The sequence below is a fragment of the Rhipicephalus microplus genome, chromosome 7, assembly GCF_043290135.1.
Source record: "Rhipicephalus microplus isolate Deutch F79 chromosome 7, USDA_Rmic, whole genome shotgun sequence".
NCBI classification, from domain to species: Eukaryota; Metazoa; Arthropoda; class Arachnida; order Ixodida; family Ixodidae; genus Rhipicephalus; species Rhipicephalus microplus.
This window is the reverse complement of record NC_134706.1, coordinates 108656030-108683463: the sequence shown is the minus strand read 5'-3', so window position 1 is coordinate 108683463 and position 27434 is coordinate 108656030. Positions and strand designations below refer to the sequence as shown.

The 27434-nt window shown below is 45.5% G+C and overlaps 1 protein-coding gene across 5 annotated transcripts in view; it reads right to left on the bottom strand.

Moving 5' to 3' along the window:
• The window catches only part of sick (sickie), a 1179025-nt gene that overhangs the window by 765334 nt on the left and 386257 nt on the right, over positions 1 to 27434 (bottom strand). For all 5 annotated transcript variants that reach the window (XM_075869563.1, XM_075869567.1, XM_075869568.1 and 2 more), the window contains exon 5: positions 24251 to 24494. In XM_075869563.1, coding sequence (XP_075725678.1) covers positions 24251 to 24494 — 244 coding nt within the window. The remainder of the gene's footprint in view (positions 1 to 24250; positions 24495 to 27434) is intronic.

Below are 27434 nucleotides of genomic sequence, written 5' to 3'. Positions count from 1 at the left end.
CGTCCCTGCGTTCGTCCATGAATCCGCCCTTGCGTCCGTCCATGCGTCCACCCGTCCATGCGTCCACACACAGCTATCCGTGCGTCCATCCATGCATCTGTCTGTGTGTCCGTTCGTACATCTAGTCAACACTCCGAGTACCACCATCTCACACCTTTTCATCATACATTCCCCATATAAAAGCACTGCCACCCAGCGGACATTCCAAGGACTAAACGAGAGGTGACACACGCACACTTTCTTACGGCTTGCGCTTCTTGCCTACTTCCTACCTTTAACCACCTCGAGTTAATGGTATATACTAGTTCACTGTGTTCATGGAACAGCGGCTCAACGCTCACTAAACTTTTCTAAAACCAAGGAGGTCACGCCCAGTGAGTACAACGTAGGAACCCTTTCTTGTCACATAATGCTCAATGTACATGCCGATGGCTGCTAATGGGGAATGAGAGACAGGAGCACTCAGCTTTTAGTGAACGCGCACGCTGCGAATTTTTTATTGTTTAACAACGCACAGAAGAAATCTCCCACCGGCACCACCTTGCAAGTCAAAGCTAAGACATGTGACATACTACGATGAGGGACGAACGGATGCCGATTTAAAGAGCTTCGCCCCTAAAATGCTGAAGATTTCGTCTGCTGCTCGCAGTATTGTTGTCTCTTCTGGTCTAGAGTTGTCAGCAAGGCATGGCTTACTGCTCTCCCATAGTTGAGTACCAAGTACTCAAAAGCGGTAAACATTTTTTCTAAACACAAAGACAGCACTCCCCAGTCAGATTTTACTGATATTTGTGGTAATGCATTAAACGTACTCCGCATGACACGTTGTAGAGCCGCCACGGAAAATCACACATTTGTTTAAGTTTTTTTTTTCTTTGAGAACATTGTAATACCATACTCGAGTCTCAGTCGTCCTCCTGAGGCAGCTATTACTTGTGTTAACTAACAAGTAGAAAAGCATCGAGAAGCTTTTAGCGGTTGTTCAGACCATCTTGGTTTTCGCTTTCGATTTCCCAGAGATGGCCAAGTGCTCTCCCATATAGTAGGGTACCACGTACTCTAAATCGCTTTTGATCTTTTGTAAACAAAGCACTGTTCCAGCAGTCATGTGATGTGGCTCACGCCTTAATTTTTGTCGACAGGGCCTGATTAAGTGGGAGGCCCACTGGACGGCTCTAAACTCTCCCCTATTAGAGTACGAATTGCCTGCGCAATCAGCTCTGACAATGTTTCTGCGGCTGATTTCGCAGGCCACTAAGGCAGTCTGTAATTGCGACGGGCTATACGCGCTAAATCGACTCGATGACGGTGCAGTTATGTGCTTTGTCTTTCGTGCCGTTCGTTGTGCTAGCGTGTGGACTGTAGTGCAACTTCTATGCAACAATGGTGTATGTCTGCCATCTACTGATACCGAGTGTGACGGTAACGACAACGAGAACTGCCGCATTGAGCGCCGCTGAAATACAACGTCGTCAACAGGTGCATGGCGTGCAATTAGTTCGGTGCAGTGATGGAGATTACAGGGGCGAGCGGGAGCCATTCGCGCATTCAAGGCATGATCTGAGAGCTCTGTCTCTCGCGCTTGTCAAGTTGAGAGCATCGCGACCCAGCTAGCTGCCTTATAGACACCGATACAGGACCGTAGTTATCGCTTCTTCACCGAAGGGAACTATTAGCAGGATGCTGCTAGTCAGCACGACGCCGCATGCCAAGCATATATCTACAAGACGGTCACCGGTCCGCAAATCACGATCTTTCGCTGCAGCAGACCATGAGTTTAAAAACTGGGGGACCCTTACGCTTCACCCTTACGAGTTCAACCCGATAGATAAATCCGGCTCCTGTAGTGCGCCCTTCGACCGTTAAGTGCACAGTTATTAATATGTTTTGTATGTTTTGTTACACACACACACGCACACACACGCACACACACGCACACACACGCACATACACACACATGCACACACATGCACACACACACACACGCACGCACGAAACTTGGTATGTTAACGCATGACTGTACGAAGAACATATTCAGTAGTCATGACATGAAAATCATGACATGAATATCATGAATGTCATGATTTACGTTTAATGGTCCTGCTGCCTTTGTGGTGGTTTCGTTCACATGGCATGTTGCAAAGCTGGTATAGTACTGCAAAGCGACCGACCCTAACATGAAAATCATTACATGCGTGTCATCTAACAACATGACTACACGCCAAGCTCAAGATGCGCTCGCGGCTGTTTCGCTAGCATCACCTATACCAAATTTGGTATTACGGTACGCGAATGGATGACGAAAGTATGTGACCGGTGCAAACATGATAATCATGAGAGGCGTGTCATGTAACAACATGACTACATGCCACGCTAATGATGCGCTGGCGGCCGTTTCGCTAGCTTCACTTGTACCAAATTTGGTATTACGGGACGTGAATGGATGACGCACGTATGATACTGGTGAAAACATGATAAATATAAGATGTGTGTCATGTAACAACATGACTACATGCTACGTTCATTATGCGCTCGTGGCTGTTTCGCTAGCTTCACATTTACCAAACTCGGCATCACGCGACGCGAACGCACGACATAGGCAAACGACACACACAAACTTGATAAATCAAGACATGCGTGTCATGTAATAACGTGAATACATGCCACACTCATGATGCGCTCGCGGCCGTTTCGCTAGCTTCACATAAGCCAACTTTGGTATTACATGACGCCAACAGATGACGAAGGTATGTGACTGATGGAAACATAATAATCATGAGATGTGCGTCATGTGAGAACATGACCACATGCCACAGTCAAAGTGCCAATACATTGAGACGTTGCGCGGTGCGTGTGCTCGCCGGCGTTCATTTCGAAGCATCACGCCGGCGTTGGGACACCAGGTGCCCGTCCTGCCATATACTCGCAGGCGCGCGCCGAACTGCTTTGAAGCATGCACGTTTCAGCGCGTCCAGCGTCCCCCGTCACGAAAAGAGGGAGACGCAGTGTTGTCTGGGTAACGCATTGGAGTGAAATGAAGCATGTCACATTTCGCACCGCGGTTGCCGACAGACGCTGGTCGCCCCAGTCGCACCTGACGTCAGAGTATAGAGTGCTCGCGTTTTGCTGTCATAGCGTCGCTGTGCCCAACGTGCGCGCGCGTCGTCGTTAAGTTGGAGTATATTGGGACCTTCATGTTGCACTCGTGGCCGTTTCGATAGCTTCACATATACGAAATTTGGTGTTACGTGACGTCAATGGATGACGAAGGCATGTGACTTGTGCGAAGATGATAATCCTGACACGCGTGTCATGTAAGAACATGACAACATTCCACGCTCATAGCGTGCTCGTAGTCGTTTTGCTATCTCCAAATATACTAAATTTGGTATCACGTGACGTGAGTAGAAGACGAAGGTAAACATCCAAACAAAAAACTCATGACACGAAAGTCGTGTACGGCGTCATTTACCTCCCCCTCGTAACGTTGTGGTGATTTTAAAATGACATATCAACCTTTCGTATTTGTGCTTCGCATATCACCGACTTCCGCTGTACGTGGGATCTGCCAATTTTTCTCAAGCGAGAGCCTTCACTGTCTCTTGCTCACGTCCATCCGTCTGTCCATGCCTGGCATGGTGCCAGATGGCCGCCGGGGCGCGCCAACGGACAGTGGTCACGTCGGACTCTACAGCGTTCGCGCCTTGCTTGCGCAGCGTCGCTGTGCCCAGCGTGTCCAGCCATGATCTAAGAAAGACGAGCACATTTCATTCTATTCTGACCTACCCCTTCTCGATGGGCACAGGCGTTCGCCAACAAGCTTTAGAATTTGCATTGTCCTTCAATTTTTTTAACCTTCTCTTACCACACTCCAAACAGAGACAGGCGTTACATACCATGCACTATCCGAGCTAACATACCATGCACTATCCATGCAATATCCGAGCACTATCCTGTGTCTTCCTACTTCTCTTGTCTGCATTTTTCACGCTGTGTACCTTAAAAAAATGAATCGTTACCAACTAGCCCAATTTTCAATACTACTCCGAGCTAAGCTCATAGCACCTCCCATACCAAGAAACATCCATCCTGAACACAAGGACAGACGTGACCGCAGAGCCAGAGTCATGTCCTAGATTTCTGGGTGCAACTACGGGGCGGTCTTTGTTGACGCAGCATGCTACCAAATATGTCACCACTCCATGGCTGCTGTTGTAGACCACACACAACAATGGAAAAGCAGTGGATCAATCATCACAAGAGAAACGGCGAAGGAAGTGGCAATCACGATGACCATAGCCTGCACGAATGCCTCATATATTGTCAGCGACTCGCAAATGGTCATTCAAAACTGCGCCAGCTGCAGACTCTTTCCGAGGCATTGCGGATACTTAATACAGGCAAATTTCACGAGGTGAACAAATGCATGCTTGTCCTCTGCTTCCATACCCACACGCCCCTAGGTCATCTGGAGGTCAGTTCAAATGGAGTGCTGCAGGACCAGGCTCGAGGTCTTACGTTCCGAGGAGACGAGCCACCCAAATGAAATTTTGTGCGCCAGTGTGAGAATGGGACGATCGGCTCACTAAACCTTTTAACATAACTCAACACTTTTGAATGCAAAAGTGGGGGTACCCTCGGTTTGGCCCCAAGCTCGTACAATGGCGGCAGCTAGAAACCCAAACACACAGAAACCTCGTCATCATGCCCCACATATGTGTATGCCCAAGTCTATAACACTAATCCATGCCAGTACTGTGCCACCAGAACCACTCTTGAGCGTATACTATGGGCATGTCCTGCATTCTTCCGCAATTCTGCCGTCGTGGCCTCCCCTGAAGGCCTTCGGGCACGTTGGCGGATTGCGCTGCTCAGTTTGGGCGATCCAGCAGACCGAAGAAGCTGCCGCAAAACATTGCCTTTCAGTTAGCTCCTATAGGTGGGAGCCCAGCCAATGCATCATAGAAAAAGTATGCCTGGGACGTCGCTATCTTTTTATTTGGGAGCCTTCTGCCACAACGCAATCTCGGAGGCCATGCCTCCTGCCTTGTGTTGCGACTGGCCGCCGCGTGAGACCGCTCGCCTTCATACCGCTCAGTCACGTGACATAACCGTACCGCTCTGTGACGTCATATCCCGGCTGCTCGGAGGCAACTGCGAGAGCATTTCCGAGTTCGCAGGGGGCGGCCGTCAGAGACGCTCGCCTTCGTGCCAAACAAGGAGGGTAAAATCAGAGGGCAGGGCAGCGCGTTCGCGACTCACGTTCGCGACCGGAAATTTATGAACTTCTCTATTCTTCAGATTCCCTCGCAAGATGGTTTATCAGCGATATCATTAACTTTAGAACAACCTACCGAAAAAACGCCTGCCGATGTTCATCGTTGCAGAAAATGACGACCTTTGGTTAAATATAGAAACATCCCTATCGGAAAAAAACGAATGGTGGGCATGGTGGAAACCACCACCCACCATTATAGTGGATTAATGTAGTGGGTGAATGGTGGGAAACACCCACCATGGCGCATGGTGGGTATGGTGGGTGCTGCAGTGCCGGCAACACTTGAGCGCAAAATGACGTCAGAATCACCATGACGAGCTGCCACAAAAAATAAAAAAGAATTCTATAAAAATGGTATAAAAAGACACCCGTCCGGTAAAAAAAAAAAAAAAAACAAGGCGCCACCAAGGATCGAACGTGCAACCTGCGGATTCCCATTCGAAGACGCTAACCACTGCGCCACACCAACTTTATAAAAAAAAAAACTGCGCCACACCAACGTGACGGTGATTGCGTGTTAAATACTTAGTTGGCATAGAAACTTAAGGTTCAACTTAAGTTATGTTTGTCGTGTACACAACATAGACAAGATCTACACCTGCTACTAAAAATTGCACATTTATTAAACACAAGCAACTGCGCCCTTTAACGATTGCCACTATGTTATTGGCACTAGTGCTATTTTTTTTTACAATTCACAACTTCAAGGAAAAAAAAAACCAAGTGGACTGGGGAGCAGCAACAGTTTACCGGCGGGGTCTGCCAAGTTTAATATCCGTTTCGCGCTCGTTCTAAAGGGCGACATCTGCTCACGCTTTATGACGCTTCTAGGCTCATTTCATAGATACGCCCGCCTAATTTATTTGATTGAGTATTGGGATGCTTTTCGCGCAATGTAGAGGGCGGTCGCGCCAGCGCAATGCTGTAGCTCTTTCGCTAAAGCAACAACTACATAACGGCTTGGCCAAAACGAATGCAGTGTACCGGAAACATTACGCTATTATAATGGTTCACCAAGCACACGAATTGCCACGCCTGAGTTCTCGTACAAAAGCTAGAGAAGTGCCGGCGAGTGCGACCGGCGGCTGTCGGTGAGAAGACACTTAATTACGTTCTCTGGGAGTGCTTTAATCGCGTCACATCGATGTTTGTTGCTTCTTGAGCGAACACCATACGCAATGAAAAATGCTTCATTTAGGTTAATTGATGCCATATGGCTGCGCTGTATTGTCATACTTAATCGTCGTAATCGTGTATTCTGAAACCCGGAAGCACGGATAACATAATTGTACGGGCTCGGTCAGTAGGCCTAACCTTTGGTGGAAATCACGATGGTAGAACATGTAGTGTACAGATCCCAGCTTGGTACACTATATTATTTGCCCGCAATTATAAGCCCACCCATCATCTGCTTACTGCTTCCCAGCATTATCGCGATGGTGGGCAGAGCTTCTCAGCTTGGTACACCATGTGGCCCACCATAACAAGCAGCACCCATCATCTGCTTAGTGCTTCCCAGCATTATCGCAATGGTGGAAAGAGTTTCTCAGCTTGGTACACCATGTAGCCCACCATAATAAGCACCACCCACCATATGCTTAGGGCTTCCCAGCATTATCGCAATGGTGGGCAGAGTGTCCCATTATTGCCCACTATCTAGCCTCTGCTTTCCACCATCATTTGCACTTTATCCATCATCTGTACACCATACAACCCAGTATGTCCCGGCATAACCACCATATTTTCCACTACGTCCCACCATAGCCATCATAATTTCCACCATGCCCACTATTATTTCCACCATGCCCACTATTATTTCCACTACGACCACCATGTTTTCCAGTATCCACCATTGCAATTTTTCCAATAGGGATGAGAATATAATTATTAAAAGTTATTTTCTTCTGAAGAAGAGCTCTATTACGGCTTTCCTGCTGAAAGGTGTTAAAAATACCGATCGTAGTTACCTGGCGAAACGAAGAACCGGTACTGTGGAATTTGTGCGGCTTTTGGAAAGTGGCGTAAAGGTGACGAGCTTAAAATATTCGCTTTATATCGTAAAATTCTGTCTTTCTGTTTATGGGCTGACTAGCCCCGGGCACAGCAACAACCGTTGGACAAATAAAGTTAATTCAACTCAACTATATACTCCGTTTCTTACATCATGTGCAACGCTGTCAAAGCTAGCGCTCTTGTTTGCGCTGTGTACTGCCGCGACCAAAAAGTAGTGCGTCGCTTGGGGTGTACGAGAATCAATAAATGCTTCTCGGGAAACTTCTAAGCATACATATTTGTCATCAGGTTAAAAAACAAACGCCTGTGTTTTCGGATAAACAATCCAAATATGCGAGTTGGTAATTTATGTTTGTCGCTTTCGTATCAGGTTTTCACTCTCCGCGCGACCCGCGCCGCCGTTTTTTTTTTACTTGTTGTGGCAGCTTCAAAAAAATGGCGTCCAGCTCTGCGTCCTCGACCACCTCTCCTGCGCGAATTTTTTCGAAGCTCACTTCCGCGTGCAAGTAAGTTGAAGTTACTGAAAAAAAACAAGATTTCGAATTGAACTCGCAAAAATTATTAAAAAAAATGGCACCACGTGGATTCGAATCCATGCACTTCAAAACTACGGTGAACTCTCCGGAGCGACGCATCAGACCCCTCGGTTATGAAACCTTTTTTTTTCTTTATTGCCTTGCAAATCATGACTGTTCACATTTTACATATTTACATATTGGTCCATATTCAAGTGTGTCACAAAATACACCCACAGAATTCATTGAAGTACCGTCAGCTCTTGGCTGACTATTAATCAATACTTGGGCATTCGTAACAATCGCTCAATGCACCCAATCCAGTCTGGCACATCCTCTTGGCTTTTCAGCATTTCAAGAAAATGGCACACAGATTTGCAAAAATATTGGCGCACAGCTAGCACTTCTACATCCGCGTTTTCAAAGGCACATCGGGTTTTCCATATACTGTGCAGGCCCAGAAGCATGATAAGATCATAAGGTACACCTGCCTCGTTTTTAACCGAAAGAAAACGGATGCCATGTGGACTTAACGGTAATTCTTTTTTCAAGGTTCTTTGCAGTATATCCCAGAAAAAGACCCCGCTCCAGCAATCTATAAACACGTGTTCAATTGTTTCCGGTTTATTACACAAGTGGCAATTTGTGCCCCATGGCACGAATATTCCCTTATCCTGCAACCACGTTTTAACTGGTAAGGTACCAGTATGTAATTTAAAGAAAAAAGTTTTGACCCCTGGCGCTACAAGCATTCTTTTAACACGTTTCAGAACATCCTGTCCTGGGCCTGCACAATATAGCTGACGGTACAATGAAACAGGCAGTAAAACATCGACAAGGTCTCTATACAATTTTTTACGTGGTACTTCAGCCAGATACTCTAACGAAAATCTTACTGACAAAAAGCGGAAAGACGAAACAACTTCTTCTAAATACCCTTGTATCACTCGGCTATGAAACCGCGCGGAGCAACACCTCGTGTTTTCTTTACGGACTACTTGCCTAGCCTTCACAGCGTTGCACCTGATGTATGAAACGGAGTATAGGTACGAGAGCTCCGGCGAATGGAGTGTTGTACCTGCAAATAGAACGGCTCACTGCTCTCCATTAGTGAAGTACTCAAAATCGTTCAACACTTTTTCTTAAGACACTTTCGTCAGTTACTAATATTCTCCATCTGCACATATACACATGATTTGAATTGGCATGACTTGCTGCTCTAATATAGTAGAGTACCACGTACTCTGAATCGTTACACACTTTTTCTAAACACACCATTTTTAAGCCGGCTTTATGATCTCTCATACAAAATACTTTAGTTAGTATAACCCGATCTTTCAACTGTGAATGCATTTTTTAGTTGGGCTATGTCAGGCGTCCATCGGGATCCGTCCACCACCCTCTCCCACAGCACCGCAAGTGTTGCGCAGGGCGGCGGCTGTTAGACGCGTTCCCAACGCGAGTTATTCGCGCCATCTCGTTACTGATGACTAAACCGCGCGGAAGTTACTGAGCTCTTTGGAGGCCAAACAGTACATGGCGCGTATAAATAGCACGCGGTCAGCCAGCCAGTAAACGTACGCTGTATGAGTGTTGCGCGCTGTGGGATAAGAGGTCACTGGTTCGACGTTTCAAACGTTTGAAACGTGTTTGTAGCGTTTGTGTTGACAGGACGCTGACATTATGGCCGTTAGGTACAATGACAGGTGCAGTGCTTCACTGCTTCCTCTCTCGCCGTTCACTCTCTCTACTCCCGGCGCCCCACTGTCCCGTCCACTCGCTCGTGCGTAAATGTAAGGGAGTGTTGCGCGTTACTCACTTTCGACCATTCCCTGGCCGATGAATGTGTATATAAATGGTTACAGTACAAATGCTAGTCTTGTCAGTAATTTACTTCTTTAAATTACTACGCCGTGTACTGTCGGCGCAAGAAATGGATTCACAATTGCTCGAAGTTCTCTTCGGGGAGGGGGGTGGTCAATTTTTAAAACCCTTTTTTAAACACCTGCAAGTATGCGAAAAGTTTCGCTGCATGCCATATTAAGGTAGAGGGCGTTCATTGACAGTAATCAGGACGGGTCACTACTCTTCCATAGTTGAGCACGAAGTACTTCAAATTGTCAAACACTTTATTTCTAAGCACACAGTACATCGTGCTCTCAAATATTTGTTCTAAACACGGACTGTTATATGTCCGAGAGTTTGCGAAAATTCAAGGCTTCGGGTCGGTCAACTCTACCCCAGTTGAGTACGATGTGCTCCAAATCGTTGATTCCTATTTATCAACTGACCTTACTTTTTGAGAGAAATTCAACTGCTAAATTTTAAAGTCAAACGTTTTCGTATGCAAAGGCCAATGACCCCTGGGAGGTGAGAGCCAACTGTTCCAGTGGAGCTGTGATGGTTTTCATTATACCGTTAAGCCTTCGCAGAAACTATCATCATCATGATTGGGCTCTATACTCGCGGACAATTTCTCTCGAAAGCTACAGAAGCGGAGCTTCTGCACATGTGCTTCTACGCGAACTAGTGCGGAATGTCATGCGTTCCGTACCTCTGTAGAAAGTGGTGGCTACGTGTGATAAACGTTTCATATCGATGCAGATGCCGTTTGGCGTTCGAGGTACACGCAAAAGGCACGCCTTTCTCACGGTCCGGAAACGCGGAGTGACAACGAATAATTAAACTAAATACAAATATCTGAGCGGTGAGAGCTGCGTCTTATGTCAAATAGCTATATGTGAAAAATGAAGGAAGAATTTTTCGCATCTCAGTTTGAAAATAATGATAGAATCGCAGAAATACTATCATTAATAGTCGGAGAAGGAACATTTCGCTCCATAACCATCGCTTCATTACCAGGAAAAGTTCGCGAGTGTACCTTTCTGGCACGTTCAACGCAATAACTCGGTTGGCGCGCACGCCCACTGTCATTTCAACCTCTTGTTCATGTTCGGCAAAGAAAAAATTATATAAAAAGAAAAACACAGAAATAAAAAATGAAGAGAAGAAACACATGAAGAGAATGAATAAGCTCCATACAAAGAAAAATAACGAAAGAAACATTGCATAGAAGGAAAAAGAAACAAAATCGGCATTTGGAGGGAAGGTGACCATGTTGTAATTTTTGCATGACACGTTACGAAATTACGCAAAATATATGTAAAAACGTTGTACGCACAGTCATATGTTGAAACGTTGCACATATTTTGTTTAACAACGATGTCAACAGCAACATGAGTATTGGCAACACGACAAGCGGTAAGCTGATATGTAACGCTGGTGCTCGCGAGGATCGTAGCACGGGACTCTGCTACAGGAATTAATTATAGTTGATGGCACTTAACTACAACATAAGTAAACCCGACAAGATGGCTGTATCCTATGCACTGTTTATAAAATCGGATAGCCAGCATTGCAACCACAATTGACGTTTCAAGAACGCTACCCGTGAATCATGCATTTTAAATGCGAAGCATTTCTTAGCGAACTTCAGCGACTTTGAGCGCATCCATCCATCCATCCATCCATCCATCCATCCATCCATCCATCCATCCATCCATCCATCCATCCATCCATCCATCCATCCATCCATCCATCCATCCATCCACCCATCCATCCATCCATCCATCCATCCATCCATCCATCCATCCATCCATCCATCCATCCATCCATCCATCCATCCATCCATCCATCCATCCATCCACCCGCATACGACTTTTCGCTCTCCTGGCCGTATCGATACCAAACTTGGCATGGCATAACAGGACTGTGAGAAGAACACATTTGATTAGTCATAACATAGACATAATGATATGGATGCCATGAATGTCATGATTTACATATCACGGTCCTGCAGCTCTTGCGGTGGTTTCGTTCACATGGCATGTTGCAAAATTGGTACGGTATGACATAATTGCATGGCGAACACAAGCAACAGGCCTTCACATGAAAATCATGACATGTGTGTCATGTAACAACATGACTACATGCCAAGCTCATGATGCGGTCGCGGACGTTTTGCTAGCGTCACATATACCAAATTTGGTATGACGGTACGTGAGCGGATGACGACTGTATGTGACTGGTACAAACTGAATAATCATAAGATGCGTGCCATGTAACTTCATCACTACATGCCACGCTCATGATGCGCTGGCGGCCATTTCACTAGCTTCACTTATACGAAGTTTAGTAATACGGAGCGTGATTGGATGACGAAGGTATGATACTGTGCAAACATGATAAACATGAGATGCGTGTCATGTAACACCATGACTGCATGCTACGCTCATGATGCGCTAGCAGCGGTTTTAATAGCTTCACATATACCAAATTTGGTATTACGCGACGCGAACGGACGACATGACATAGGTAAATGGCACATAAAAACGTGATAATCACTATATTCGTGTCATGTAACAACATGACTACATGCCACACTCATGATGTTCTCGCGGCAGTTTCGCTAGCCTAACACAAGCCAAATTTGGTTTTACGTGACGTCAATGAATGGCGTAGTTATGTGACTTGTGCAAACATGATAATCTTGAGATGCATGTCATGTGAGAACATGCTTACATGCCACAGTCAAGGTGCCAATACATTTCGACATGACGCGGGGCGCGTGCGCACTGGCGTTCATTTCGTCGGATCACGCCAGCGTAGCCACGCCAGGCACCGGTCCTGCCATGTACTCGCAGGCGCACACCACGTTGCGTTGCTTTGACGCATGCGCGTTTCAGCGCATCCGGCATCCCTCCGTCACGAAAACAGGGAGACACAGTGTTGTCTGGGTAACTCGTTGGTGCGAAATGCAGCATGTTGCATTTCGCGCCGGTTGCGTTGGGCTGAGCCCACGGACACTGGTCACGCTGGTCGCGCCTTGCGTCTGACTATAGAGTGATCATGTTTTGCTAAAGTGGCGTTGCTGTGGCCAGCATGCGCGCGCGTCAAGGCTACATTGGAGTGTATTGGGCCCTTCTTGATGCGCTCGCGGACGTTTTGCAAGCACCACATATACTAAATTTGGTGTTATACGTGACGTGAATGGATGGCAAAATATATCACTGGTGCAAACATCGTAATCCTGACACGCGCGTCATGTAAGAACATGACAGCATACCATGCTCATAGCGTGCTCGTAGTTGATCGCTAAGTTCACATATACTAACTTTGGTATCACATGACGTGAATAGATGACGGAGGTAAACGACACATCCAAACATGGTAATCATGAGACGGAAGTCATGTAAGGCATCATTTACCTGCACTTCATAACGTTGTGCTGATTTTAAAGTGACATATGAACCTTGCTCATTCGTGCTTCGCATATCATCGATTTCCGCTGCACGTGATTATCTGCCAATACTTTTTTCGCATCTCACGTTGGAAATGAGGACAAAATCGCAGAATTACTATCATTACCAGTCGGAGACGCAAGATTTCGCTTTATTACCAGAGAAAGTGCACGAGTGTACCTTTCTGGCGTCTTGTTGTTGTTGTTGTTGTTGTTGTTTCCCTGTGCAAATGGCTCGTACCCAAAGGAGGGGATTGGCCGATTATAAGGTGAATTTGCCCTATACTTTCAGCATGGCGTCATTCCTACAAAAATTTTGTAAATTATTTCAATTTCAAATGACGATATCAAGTTTGCAGAAGAAAATAAACTATAAAAAATAAATAAATAAATAAAGTAAATAAATAAATAAAAAATATTAAAAAAATTCTGGTGCGTTCAACGCAATAACTCGGTTGGCGTGCACGCGCACTGTCTTTTCGACCTCTTGTTCATCTTCGGCAAAGAAAAGAAAACATATAGATGAAAAGAAAAACACAGAAATTATAAATGAAGATAAAAATTACACGAGGAGAATGAATGAGCAGAGAAAAAATACAGAGGAAATTAAAGAAAGAAGCACAGAATAGAATGAAAAATAAACAAAATTGGCATTTGGAGAGAAGGTGACCAAGTTGTAATTTTTGCGTGACACGTTTCTAAATGACGCCTAATATATGTCAAAACATTGCACGCACAGACATACCTTGAAAAGTTGCATATATTCTGTTAAACCAGTATTTTACATTTGCGCAACGATGTCAACAGCAACATAAGTTTTGGCAGCACGAAAAGAGGTAAGCTGAATGTAATGCTTGTGCTCACGAGAATGGTAGCACGTAACTCTGCTACAAAAATAATTATATTGCATGATAATTAACTACAACATATGTTAACCCTACGAGATGGCTGTATCATAGGTGTACATCTGCGCTGTTTATAAAACTGGAGAGGCAGCATTGCAACCACAGTTGACGTTCAATGAATGTTGCACTTGAATCACGCAATTTTATGGAGCAGTACCGAGACGTGGCGTGGTTCTGTGGTAGAATAGTTGATTGCCATGCAGAATGCTTGGGATCGATTCTTGCTGGGACCCCGATTTTCATCGGATCAAATGTCAGTTTTTCCTAACGCTCTGGCATTTAAATTACTACTGTCTGTTCTCGCCGTTCCTAATTGGATGTAAGCTGTCAATAACGCGTGGAACATACCCTTATACCAGTGGCCATAGCTGCCCGCTGGTATGTGCCAGTGTCTGTCGGAAAGCCTTTGATGACGTACGCGACGGGATTGTCACATTATAGATGTCTCGACCGGTGAGTCACGTTCGCGAGAACATCTTAACCATTGTACACGAATTTCTGTTAGCCCCAAGTTAAGGGGGTGACCACGCGAGCACCCAGACGTAGGCGGCTAGATAGATATATACGTAAATAGAAGCCAGAAGTGCGTTCAGTATGCGGAAAATGCGTCGCATTAAAAAAAAAGACGCATAGAAAGAGTGAGAAAGAAGTACACAAAAAGAGAGAGAGAGAGAAAAAAAGATGTAGAAACAGCAGAGACAAAAATGACTTAAAAGAATCTGATAAAACAGAAAAAGAAGAAAGAGAGGAAAAACACAAGTGAGAATCATGACGAGGATGTACGCATCAGTACTAGGAACATGAGTCACAGTGAAAATTATTACGAGCAAGCTTAGTAGCTTTAGATTGGAGGCCTTTCACACTGAAACAAAATACTAGGCCCACGTCCAACTGGGCGTCTTCAGAATAAAGCACTTGCCACCTTCAAGAAGTTCCTTGAACAGTAAAATAAATATTCTATGGAAATACTGACGTCCCGCTCACAATGTCATCTTCCCCTTCACGCTGAAGGAAATGTGTAATGTTGAGATAGTGTGTTTAATTTTATGCGTACTCAATTACGTCAGTGTGAACCTATGTTTGCTATTAGAAGTTGTGATATGACAATTGTGCACGTATGAACCTATTCGGCCTATCTGAAATGTCATATGTTAGGCTGTGCTGCGTTTTGACATCGTATGCTCTGCAGTATTGCAATTTATTACATCATTTTTATCTGCCATGTGCGAAAAAGTAACCGGTGCCATCATAATGGTACCAAGCTCTTCTATTTCATCACTTAAATAATATAATGAAAAAGAAATAGGAAGAAACAAAAAAGTTCGCCTGGCTCAGCTATTTGTTGAGGCTTACCACGATTAGCGCAAAGCAGCATTATATTTTTTTCATTCTCAGTTGGTTTCATTATTCCCGCCCGAAACCTGTCGGGACCCAACGCAGTTTTGTGTGAATCCAGGATCAGATAAATTGTAACTGCACTACACCACGTCATAATGACTTCATTTGTTTTAAGTGTGAATACACTTTATAAGCGACCCCAAATCATCCACCGCCGTCGGCGGCGTCCGCAGTCTTCTCTCTATTAAGTGTGAATACACTTTATAAGCGACCCCAAACCATCCACCGCCGTCGGCGGCGTCCGCAGTCTTCTCTCTATCTTTAAAAGAAAGAGGACTTGGCGGGCCGCAGCGCGACGCTCTACCGAATAAGCCACGGACGCGACGCTGATATCGGTGTCAGTAACGCGCCTTAAAATAATGCTTGGGAGTTTTACATTATATACATAGCATCACCCCGTGCATTCGCACTTTACCATGTTCACCCTCGGGGAAATGCTTGGGAGTTTTTGGAGGTCAGTGATGTCAGTAAAGGATATATCTTTAATGATTTGTGTTGACGCCACTGAAATTGCTTTTTCGTGGTTGACGAGACATTTAAGGCTTTTGAACCACACGCACACAAATAAAAAATAAAGCTTTGAAACAACTTAAGATGTTTCTAAGAATGTGAAGGTGAGAACTCTTTCATAGCAATGCGTGGAACCAAGCTATGAAGCCATGCGGGGACCTATAGACACTATGCAATGGAGTTTTCAGTCGTGATGAGCTGCGCCACAACCCACGACTTGAACGAGCAGAAGCCACGGACTTCAACCAGCCTGGAAAACAGGTCGGCAAACTCACTATGTAGTCGACTCACTCAGACTGATCGGGCCGTGAACCCGAGTGAGTAATAATTTTGTGAGTCTCAGTCCGACTGAGCCTGGTTCATAAAGATGTTCGTTTTTCTGAGTCAGAGTGAGCATGCTTGACGAAAATATTGGTGAAATTGAGTGAGCCATAAACGCGAGTTATATTTCGTTGGTGAAACTGACTGAGCTACACCAGTAATTTCCGGCCAACTTATTGTCCATCTTCTACTCTCTGGCATTACTGTGGGCGTTATATATGCTTAAGTTTGTACTCAAGTCTTTTCAAAGGCATTTGAACATTGCGCCACCTGATATATGCTGATCTGAGGCGCAAATAGGGAGAGGAAAGGTGGGCGCCATGACCATCTCCCGCAACTTCTTCAAGGGAAATTCTTGACAAAAATAACTCGTGCGAGTTGCGCACTTATGCAAATTTTATTAATTGGTTGAAACCACTGACAACTCGTATTTCAAAGTACAAGATAAAAAGGAGTATTGTAGAGTACATATTACGTGAGGTATCGGCGGTAAAGAGCAATGGTGCCTAGATTAAAAATCCGATTTTAAGCTGACGAACTTATGAGTCGACTCATACCGGATAGCTAATATTCAGGTGAAGTTGTGAGCACGAATCTGAGTGAGTTCGGCTAAGAAATATGTCGGTGAGGTTAAGCCAGAGTGAGTCCTATCGAGTAAAAAGTACAGTGAGTCTGAGTTCAAGTGAGTCCTGTTGAAGAAATGTTTTTGCGAGTCTGAGTCCGAGAAACTCCTCAGAGCAAAACATATTTCTTGATTGAGTCTGACTGAGCTCGAATTTATTTGCTGACCTATGGCCTGGAGTAGACATGGTTACAACCAAATAAAATTTATCAGCCCACCCAGGGTCATCGCTGTCTCACCGATGACGAATTTGCATAAGTTCTCCGTCCAGTAGGGTTTCGTCAATTTCGCGCAGTCGAGCATCTGTAAGGCGTTTTATGTAGTTGGCTTCCTCATAAAGACACACGTTTCTGTCGACAGTTTTAGGTCAGGAACTTGAACGTCCTGGTAAAATTTGTCAGACATACAAAGCGCGCAATGCTACTTGTCCGGCATTCAGGACGCGAGAATCAAAGATATGTTCTAGGATCAAAACTCGATCGTCTCAATCCAAGTCCGCTATCGGAATCGAAAATCCTGAGACTTTGACACAAGGTTTCTAGCATGCACAAGGCCCCTAAAGCTCCACTCAGGTACCTCAAGGCGGGAGCACTTCACGAGCGTCCTTGAACTACAAGAGCTTGCGTTCCTGTTGTGCATGTCCCCAATAAATGATAATGTATTCTTTCTCTTGATGTGTTTAGAAAACGTTCGTTTCATCGTGGTACGTAGCAAAAAAAGTGGACATAGTGTTTGTATAACAATGACAGTAATAAACCCATGCATGACAAAGTGCTATGCAAAAAAAAACAGTTACTAAAAAACGTTTTTCGTGTCACATTTGTGTTTCGAAAAATTGTTAACGATTTAGGGCGTTATTGGCACTCTATAGCGTGGTTGACAGTCATTTATGCTCTTTAAACTTACGTGTACAGTAACCAACAGTCAGGCGTGAGCAAGGGCGCACACACACACACACACACACACACACACACACACACACACACACACACACACACACACACACACACACACACACACACACACACACACTAACACACACAAAGGCTTTCTATCTGCAGTGGTGACATGCATGTTTGTATGCGTTGTTTTCGAGAAGTCATGCTTTCCCTCTTATGGGCTGATTAGTGGTCAGCTAGTTCTGCTACGAGAAACTGATTTTCATTGGCTGGGAACGGAATGGAAAAAAACGGTCGTTACAGGAACGAGAAACACTGGCCAATCCCACGTACAGTGGGAATCGATGATATGCGAAGCACGAATGGGCAAGAATGATATGCCACTTTGAAATCAGCACAACGTTATGAGGCGGAGGTGTTTTATCCGTACCATGAGCTCTATGTCATGTTTATCATGTTTGGACGTGTCATTTACCTTCGTCATCTATTCAAGTCACCTGACATCAAATTTTGTACATTTGGAGCAATCAAAACGGCCCTGAGCGTGCTATGAGCGTACCATGTAGTCAAGTTTTACATGACACGCATGTCATGATTATCATATTTGGACGGGTCATATACCTTCGTCGTGTATTCACATCGCGTGATACCAAATTTGGTATATATGAAGTTAGCGAAACGGCTGCGAGTGCATAATGAGCGCGGTATGTTGTCATGTTATTATTACATGACACGCATGCCTTGATTATCATGCTCGGACGTGTCATTTACCTACGTCGTCCGTTCGCGTCATTCAGTTCAAAATTTTCTATATTTGGAGCTAGCGAAACGGAAGCGAACGCATCATGAAGGGCACAATATACTGCGACGGAACGTTGACGCGTGCGCACGCTGGGCGCAGCGACGCTACGATAGCCAAACGCGAGTACTTTATAGTCTGACGCCAGGCGCAACCGGCGCGACCAGCGTCCGTCGGCGTGGCTCGGCAGTAACCGGCGCGAAATGCGACATGCTGCATTTCTCGCCGACGACGTTACCCAGCCAGCACCGCGTCTGCCTCTATTCGTGACGGAAGCAGAGTGTAACGGACGGACACAGGGTGCGCTCAAACGCACATGCGTCAAAGCAACGCAGCGCGCCACGCGCCTGCGAGTGTATGGCAGGCATATCGGGGCCTGGCGTGGCATGGCCGGCGTGACGCGACGAAACGAACGCCGGCGCGCACGGGCGCCAGGTTACGTCGAAGTGTATTGGCGCCTTGCGTGTGACATGTAGTCACGATCTACCTAACATGACACGCATCTCATTATTATCACGTTTCCATCAGTCACATACCTTCGTCCTCCATTCACGTGACGTAATACCGAATTCGGCATATGTGAAGCTAGCGAAACGGCCGCGAGTGCATCATAGGTGTGGGACGTAGTCATGTTGTTACATGACACACATCTCATGTTTGTCATGTTTGCACCAGTCATCGTCCTTCATCGACCTTCATCGTCCACTCCACGTTCCGTAATACTAAGTTTGATATATGCTAAGCTAGCGAAAGGGCCGCGAGTGCATCATGAGTGTGGCATATAGTTCTGTCGTTACATGACACGCATGTCATGATTTTATTGTTAGGGTCTGTCGCTTGTTGCCATGAATTCATGCAATACCGTACCAGTTTAGCGAAATTTCATGTGAACGAAACCACTGCAAGAGCATCAAGACCAGGAAATTCAATTATTAACATTCATGACATAAATGTCATGACTTTCATGTTTCATAAGCAAGTCACTTATGCTTGTCATACAGTCATGATATGCCATACCATTTTTCGTATCGATATCACAATCGAAACAGAAGGAGAGCTAAATGTCCTTGGCGGCTAGATAGATAGATACGCTCAAAGTCACCAAAGTTCACTAGGAATAGCATCACATTTAAAAATACGGGTTTGAATATGGTGGGTGGTGCCCCTAATCCAGGGCTGCACTGGTCTCGGCAGCCCGCCGCGCCTGGTCCAGGAGCGCCGCTTGGGTCTCCTTTTCCTCACTGGCGAGCAAGGTCTCCCACTGCTTCATCTTGAATTTTCACACCGGGATCTGAGGCGTATTAATTTTATCTGCCCCTAACTCACATTCCCATCTAATGTTGGCAAATGGTTGGCTGTGCTCCACGGGCAAGAACGAGCGTATTCCACGTATGCGGACGTGTATCGCGTAGACTTCTGGTTTGACACTGCGACAATTAATTGTTGCTGGGATATGAACGCATAACCATTCATGTTGCATACGTCATATTGCTAGCAAGTGAATGAAGGTTGAACTCCCAAAATGAAGGAAGCAAGAGACAGCATCGCGCAATAAGATAGATAGATAGATAGATAGATAGATAGATAGATAGATAGATAGATAGATAGATAGATAGATAGATAGATAGATAGATAGATAGATAGATAGATAGATAGATGGGCGATCTGACACAAAGCTTAACTTGTGCCGATCTTACGAACAGGGGAAAGGCTCCGGCATTTTAATTTTATGAACAAATTATGCGACATTTGAAGGCGGAATGCTAAGTACACTCATTAAGCTGAAAGCTCGTTACTCTCCCATTTTACCAATTCGTTGCGTCATGATTTCAAGGCTTTCGTCTGTAACTATTTATAATATTTGTACTGAAAAGTAAAACATCAATTCCTGCGCTGATAGCTAGCTTGAGTATGGATGGAGGCAAAAATGCTCTAGGCGCGTGGGCTCACCGATTTTTGGGCACGTTAAGGAACCCCCAGGAGGTCGATATTTCCGGAGCCCTCCCCTACGGCGTCTCTCATAATGTTATGGGGGTTCTGGGACGTTAACCCACTTATTATTATTATTATTATTATTATTATTATTATTATTATTATTATTATGTTGAATTGCCCCTAATATGCATAACTTACAAAAATGTTTGCGGCAGATCGTACTTTGCAATGAGAGAATAAACAAACGCCAACGAATCGTCTCAGCCAAGCAAACATCGAAATAGCGATGCTTTCATTCATGTGCATGCTCATGCGTAAATAAAATGTTGCTAAGCACTTTCCAATCTTCTGGCGTTTAACATGGTGATTTTTTTCGTTTTTGATTGCACTAGTAGGATCTAGAAAAGTTCACTAAATTGCAACTAATAGATAGGGCTTTATCACGGTACCGAGAAGAAAACGAAGCAAGAATAGTCTTCAGCTGTAAACAAAAAGTGTTTTTCGGTCTCTAATTTTCCAGAATGAACTAAGAATAAGAAAGGAGAAAGCTAGATAACAAATATGCATCAAGCTATCAGAAAAAAAAAAGCAAGAAGTGACCAGGCTTCAAAATTTCTTTTATAATTTACAGTCTAGCTTCTTTGGTACCAGCCATATTCTGCTTGGGCGACAAAAAAAAAAAAAAGTGATGGCTGCCTGCACTACCTCGCAGCGAACGTAAACCCAGCGAGAGCTCAATATCCCGCCCTTTTTCTTACGTGTGTTCAAAAAATACAAGATACAATAGGCGTTGTTATACAGCGCAGAAACAAACAAATAAGAAAAACGAAAGCAACCTTTAAGCACCGCGAACCAATACAGTATACAGCTTCGCCGCAGACAAATTGCGTCATATACTACCTTCTCAGCGGCACTGTATTTTGCAAGCGTCGAGCACTTTTGGGCCGTGTATCTTCTGGTTCTTCTGGTTCTGCCGTCAGGGCCATTTTAAAATTACAACGCCGCAGGACACTCCATTCGGGCGCGAAACATTCGCGCTCTCTCTTGTCTTTGTCTGTTTCTCTGTGCGCACTCTAGCACGTACTACGTCGGCGTCAATTCAAGAACAAGGCGGCAGATCGGTGCAGCAATGCGCCTGAAGATTCAGCAGACTGAGCAAGCATGTGGCAAAGCTGATGAGAGCGTCATCCGCCGCTTCCAGACGGTGCCTCATGATACTTTCTCCGAGGTATTTTCTCTAACAAGCAGACATTGTTGTGCAAGAATTTAAAAGTCCGGCATTTCACCAACAAGATACGCCTATAAATCAACGTAAGCGTGGCTTCTTGCAGCTAAGTGGTGTTTTTTTTTTTTTTCGTTACACTGTTCAACCATTTGTTGCACTCTTTTTTTTTTGTCATCAAGCTGCATTTCTAACATCCTTCACCTCTTACCCAATGCAGAGTAGCAAACCAGATACTTTGGTTAAGCTCCCTGCCTCCTCCTTTACCTTTCACTCTCTCTCTCTCATAAAGATTTGTACTGGCGTGCGACGCCTCGCGACAATGTCTTCAGGCACAGACGTAAAACCCAGATCAGCCATGACCCTTGCGTGCTGCACGCAATTGTGTCGAGCCGTGCCATTACGCGCTCGTAAATTACGGTGACAAAACACGTTCGTGGCCCGAGACGGAGTGGCAATATTGCGCAGTAAACAACGCCGTCGACGGTAGAGGTGAGAGGCGCCTGGGCCGAAGGCGAAATAGTTCTGTCTCCGAGACATGGCGTGAGAATGGAGGCATTCTTGCGGAACCCGCGAATGAAGAAAAACAAGGAAGACGAAAAAAAACGAGAATGGAAACAGTGAGAGCCCGAGCACAAACACCGAACGAAAGCATGAACAATAGAGAAGAGAGAGCGAGAGAGTCAGAACTCTCCGCTTCGGAACTAGCCGCACAAAAAAAAAAAAAATCGATTGCTGTACGGTCTTATTGGTGGCGCCATCACACCATACCTAGCTGAACTAGAGAACTGGTCGAGGCTACTTCCGAGATTGCCATTTTTGTACGACGCGCCCGCGTGCTGCGTTTGTAGTCTCAGAGGCTCAACGAAGTGGGACTGCTGAGTCTCTTGGCTAATAGATGGCGCGGGTGAGGCAGGTATGTCCTGCTCGGATTTGAAGACCGAAGAGGCACTCGTGGAACGTGCGAAGACAGCGCTCCCGCCAATGAGATCGCGGACTTAAGAAAGCACCTAACGCTCTTTTCACTCAAAACATAAAATAAATATATATTTATTATCTCTCTCTCTTGAGAGAGAAAGAGAGACTAGGGGACTCACAACACGGGCCCGCCAGACGCATGCAGCCCATCAACCTTTCGGTAGCGGCCCGCCAAGGCCCGATGCTAAGTCGGACAGGCTGCTATGATCATAATAGTGCAATACATAATTTTGCGACATATGTTATCCTCCCGAATGTGATGAAGTCCGCTCAAAGAAACACGCTGCAACCGACTATGAAAATCGCCTCCGCACTAGAAATGAATGCGGTATTTCGTCTGGTATCGGATAGCTAGGCTTTGGCAGGTATCAAGTCGGCGTGTTTAGAACTTAGGCCGTTTGGTCATGTTTCACAAGAAATAAAGTTTCATTATTTTGTTTAGTGGCACTCAAATTATTTTTTTTCGGCTTTTCGCTTTCAATAATGCTTAGTTTATTTGGATGATGGAATGATAACGGCTTGTTCTTGTGCTTCCTAAGCACAACGGTAATTAGAACTGTTATGATCGGCCTACCTGGCTTAATGCCGCTTTGACGCATGAGATATTGTGGCTGGGCCCACCCTGATTTCTTTCGAGTCAGCGCTTCCAGAGATGCACCAAGAGCGGCGACAACAGAGAAATCGTTCTTCTAGTTATCCCAGGTTCTCGGTGCCCCTCGTAAACCTTTTGGGCACGCCTGACCAACTGACGGATTAGGAAAAGTTGTTGGTCGTTGAGGTGGCTTGCTTTGTCGTCTAGGTGCACCAGGCAAAAAGCCCAGCGTCTCAAAACCGTCTGCGGATGCCTTTCTCACGTTCACCTTGGTGCCTTGATGCCGTTGTTTCCACAATTTGTGGTCTGCCTGGCGCCACATACCCATCCCTGCAACAGACTACGAAATTGACTTCCACGTAAGACACAACGCCATCGTGCAGTGCTGTGTCGTGCGTGGTGTGCAGTGTTTTCTCTCTTGCCATGGGCTGAACTGGGCGTGCTTTTCCCCTCTTTTCTTGGTCAGAAAGGAGGCGGTGTTTCACCTTCACCTTTCGAGGGTGGAGGTGAATATGACAATTTTCATTGGAGTGTCCTGGCCTCCATCGTTTTTCATGCAGGGAATCCTGGGAAGGGCAGGACATAAAACGCGAGCGCCGAGGCGCTCTCGACAGGCTCTCACAAGCTCCCAGAAGCTACCATCACGCTTCCATCGAGAGCTTCCATGATGCTACCACCATCATGTAACACGCTACCTGTACATATTGTAATTAAAAGTCACTGTTGACAGCACGGGCTCCACTCCTCGACATCTGCCCGAGACTGCGGCTGGCTCCAGTCCTCTGGACAGACCCCCGGTTACATCAGAACAAATAGACTTTATATTAAACCAAGAAAGTAGAGAGCATCTATTTTGTAGCAGTTGTGGTGTAAATGTGAAGAATGCAAAGTGAATGAAAAGGTAGCTTTCCGCTGCGCAGAAATTTGGGTGCAGCCAGAGGAGCTTAATGAAGGTGTGGCTTACCTCGAGCAGTTGTTGGGGACGTGCACCGAGGCAGCCATCAGGTCGGGCGGTGACTTTGCGCTGGGTGCAGTGGGCGACACTAGACTGCCATGGGAGCTCTGCAGGTGCTGACGCGACGCGGCTTTGGTAACAGTCCCCGAGGAAGCGGCTGCGGCGGCGGCGGCGACAGCCTTCTGCGCCTGCTTGTAGCGGGACAGGCTGAAGAAGAGGCCCAGAATGGCCTTCAGGTTGCCGTCCCTGATTTCTGTACCAGGGACAGGGTAAACCAAGAGAAACACAAGGCTCAGTTAAATGGCCCCTAAAGCAACTTCGGAAAATAATAAGTACGAGCATGCTACTATCTCCTGGTGCTTCCTGTCCTCGGCAATATTTGTGACGTCAGCTCTCTTGTTTTCTCCTTTGTTCTTTTGTTTCCTTCCAGCTACACGTCTATTCTGACTTAACCCTTGAAACTATCATGTATCATTTACTTATTTATCTTTATTTGAGTAGTTTCCAAATGTGCTAGTGGAGATAACAACACGTACCTAAGAAGCGCGAAATCCTGTTGGGCTCAGTACTTAGTGCTGGCGTTGGCCGTGTTTATTTTGTCAAGTGCAGTGGATGAGACAGCACATGTGAAGAGTTGTGAAGGCGTGTAAGAAATCACTTTGTGGCACCCTTCTGACCCTGGAAACGATCTCAATAGGGCAGCTTCGACGTCTTGGAGCTGCGTGAAATGGTCTATTCAGTAGTTGCCGCTCGCTAAACACGGCGTGCTGCGTAACACGCTTACAGGCGAAACAAACGTTCATAATTCGCAGCCATTGCGGCTGAGGGAGCTGGCTTGCAGTGGAAGTGATAGAGCAAAAAAAAAAGAAATATTAAGCAACAAAGTAAGAGAGGCGGAAGTGATTTATTGGATGAAAGCAATGAAAGGAAAAGCCAGATCTTTGTAAACACCGAAAGCACTAAATTGAAATAAGGAAAGATAAGTTTTATGCTAATTAAACTGTTTGAAGTGGGGTCGGCTTGCATTATAACATTTGGTTATCTAGCGAGAGTTGCTAATGCAGATAATACATATGCCCTGAAGAAGATAAAGAAGCCACAGAGCATGCTCTGACTGAAAGTGGGGATACCGAACAATGTGTTGTAGTTCATTCGCGCACGAGCCTACAACAAGGCTTGGGTGTGAAAACAATAACGGAAGACTAAACACACCCGCGATATAAATAAGTAGGGAATGTTTAGGGTGTTGAAGGCAGAAAGGCAGAGAGGAACGACAAAATAATAGTGGTAAAAATAAAAGCATTTTTCTTAAAAGGCAGAGAACAGAGACGTGAATTTACTCCGTTTTTTCCCCCGTAAAATCGATTTATTTCAAGTAGACCATGCGTTAGGCCAAAATAAGAATATAAAGAAGCAAGCTTTTCTTTAAGCCGGGTGGCACACACTTTACTGTGTCGTTGTAAAGGGGAAGCTCATAACATCCATCTATCCATTCAGGTTCACCCACAAAAATAGCTATCGAAATGGACGAGATGACGTGCTTTACAGTAGCTTAGCTGGTAGGTGTGTCACACGAGTAATGCGTAGGTTTTTCCACTTGGGCGACGGAAAGCCGTGTTGCTATAAAGTCGGGAAACCAGTCGCTTCCTTGGCCAGAGGCACTTTTGTACATTGTTCAAGTCATAGCCAGCGCCGTGTTGTGTCCCCTCCTCTTCCACCGCGTCCTTCTATGCTTAGCTTCTACAAAACCCCCCCGCCATCTTTTCGTAGTAAACTCGGGCGTTTAAGATAGCGGACGTTCGACTTCCCATTCAAGTCATCTAGTATGTAGCCCCAGTCATATAGCCCCAAGAGCCATATTTCTCAACCCAATTTTACGCTGACACTCTGAAAAATTCGCGCGTTTGATTTCGGATGGTTGGGAGGAAGAAATATTGGATTGATTGAAAGATTGATTGATAAGTGGGGTTGAACATCCCAAAACCACCATGTGATTATGAGAGACGCCGCAGTGGAGGGCTCCAGAAATTTTGACCAACTGGGGTTCTTTAACGTGCACCTAAATCTGAGCCCATTGCCCTACAGCGTTTCCGATGGAGGCGGAAATGCAGCTGCCGCAGCCGGAATTTGAACCCGCGACCTGCGGGTCAGCAGCCGAGTACCTTAGCCACTAAACCACCTCGGCGGGGCAGAAATACTGGAAAAGCGTGCCGTATAGACATGGTTGAAGTGCTGGCGGAATATTATTCTGGTAAAACAATACGGGACTTCATGCTCTGAAATTTTGATATAATAATTCCTGCACTACGGCATGGTTGCAATATGACGGGGGGGCTCAGGAAATGCCGAGCATGTGTTGTTCTCTCCAGCGGGCACTGACATGGCATAGTTCACGGGCTCGTGGTGTTTCGCCACAATCGAAATGCGACCGCCACGGCCTGTATAAAACGCGAGCGTGGAGCCTGGCGATTACCGCAAAATTGATTCGGTTCCAAGCTGCTCTATTTCACTGCGCAAAGGCCATTCAACAGAGCCGAGGATGGATTACAGTAGCTTTTAAGACTTCCTTTCCTCGCTTTGTTAGTTTTTGTCTTTGTTTTTTTTCTCAACGTCTCCATCCTTTTTATTTCTTACTTTATGCCCTGTTGTCCATCCCCTACTTTCTCTATTTCTCTCTGTGTTTTACTTTTCTTACTTTCCCTTCCTTTTGTATCTCGCTTTTAATTTCTAGCGCTCCAGTTTTTTTTTGTGTCATGCCACGCAATGCCTCCTTCTCACTGCTTCCTTCCTCTCAATCGGGTATTGGACTTTCAACCATGTTCATTCTTTCTTTACAAATAAAAGGCCCACGAAAGCGATCACTAGGGCATCCTCGTCCCAGTTGCATCTGCCCACCGGCCTTCCTTTGACAGCAGGATTCTGCGACGTCAATCTCTACGCAGCGTGAGTGAAGTGCCAGTCATTTGAATGGCAAGCGTTGACTAACGGTTGTACGAATACCACAAACAGTTCTCCAGATTAGTGGCAGAGGCTTTCTTGAATCCAAGAACTCACAAAAAGATACCCATGGTCGCTTATTCAGCTAGTAAATGTGACGCTGTATTTTTTTTCGTGAGCGTCTGGCCAATCTCAAATCATCAATAGACTTCGTGCGCCTGTAATGTCGTTCTGCACAACTACGAACTGTTTGAAG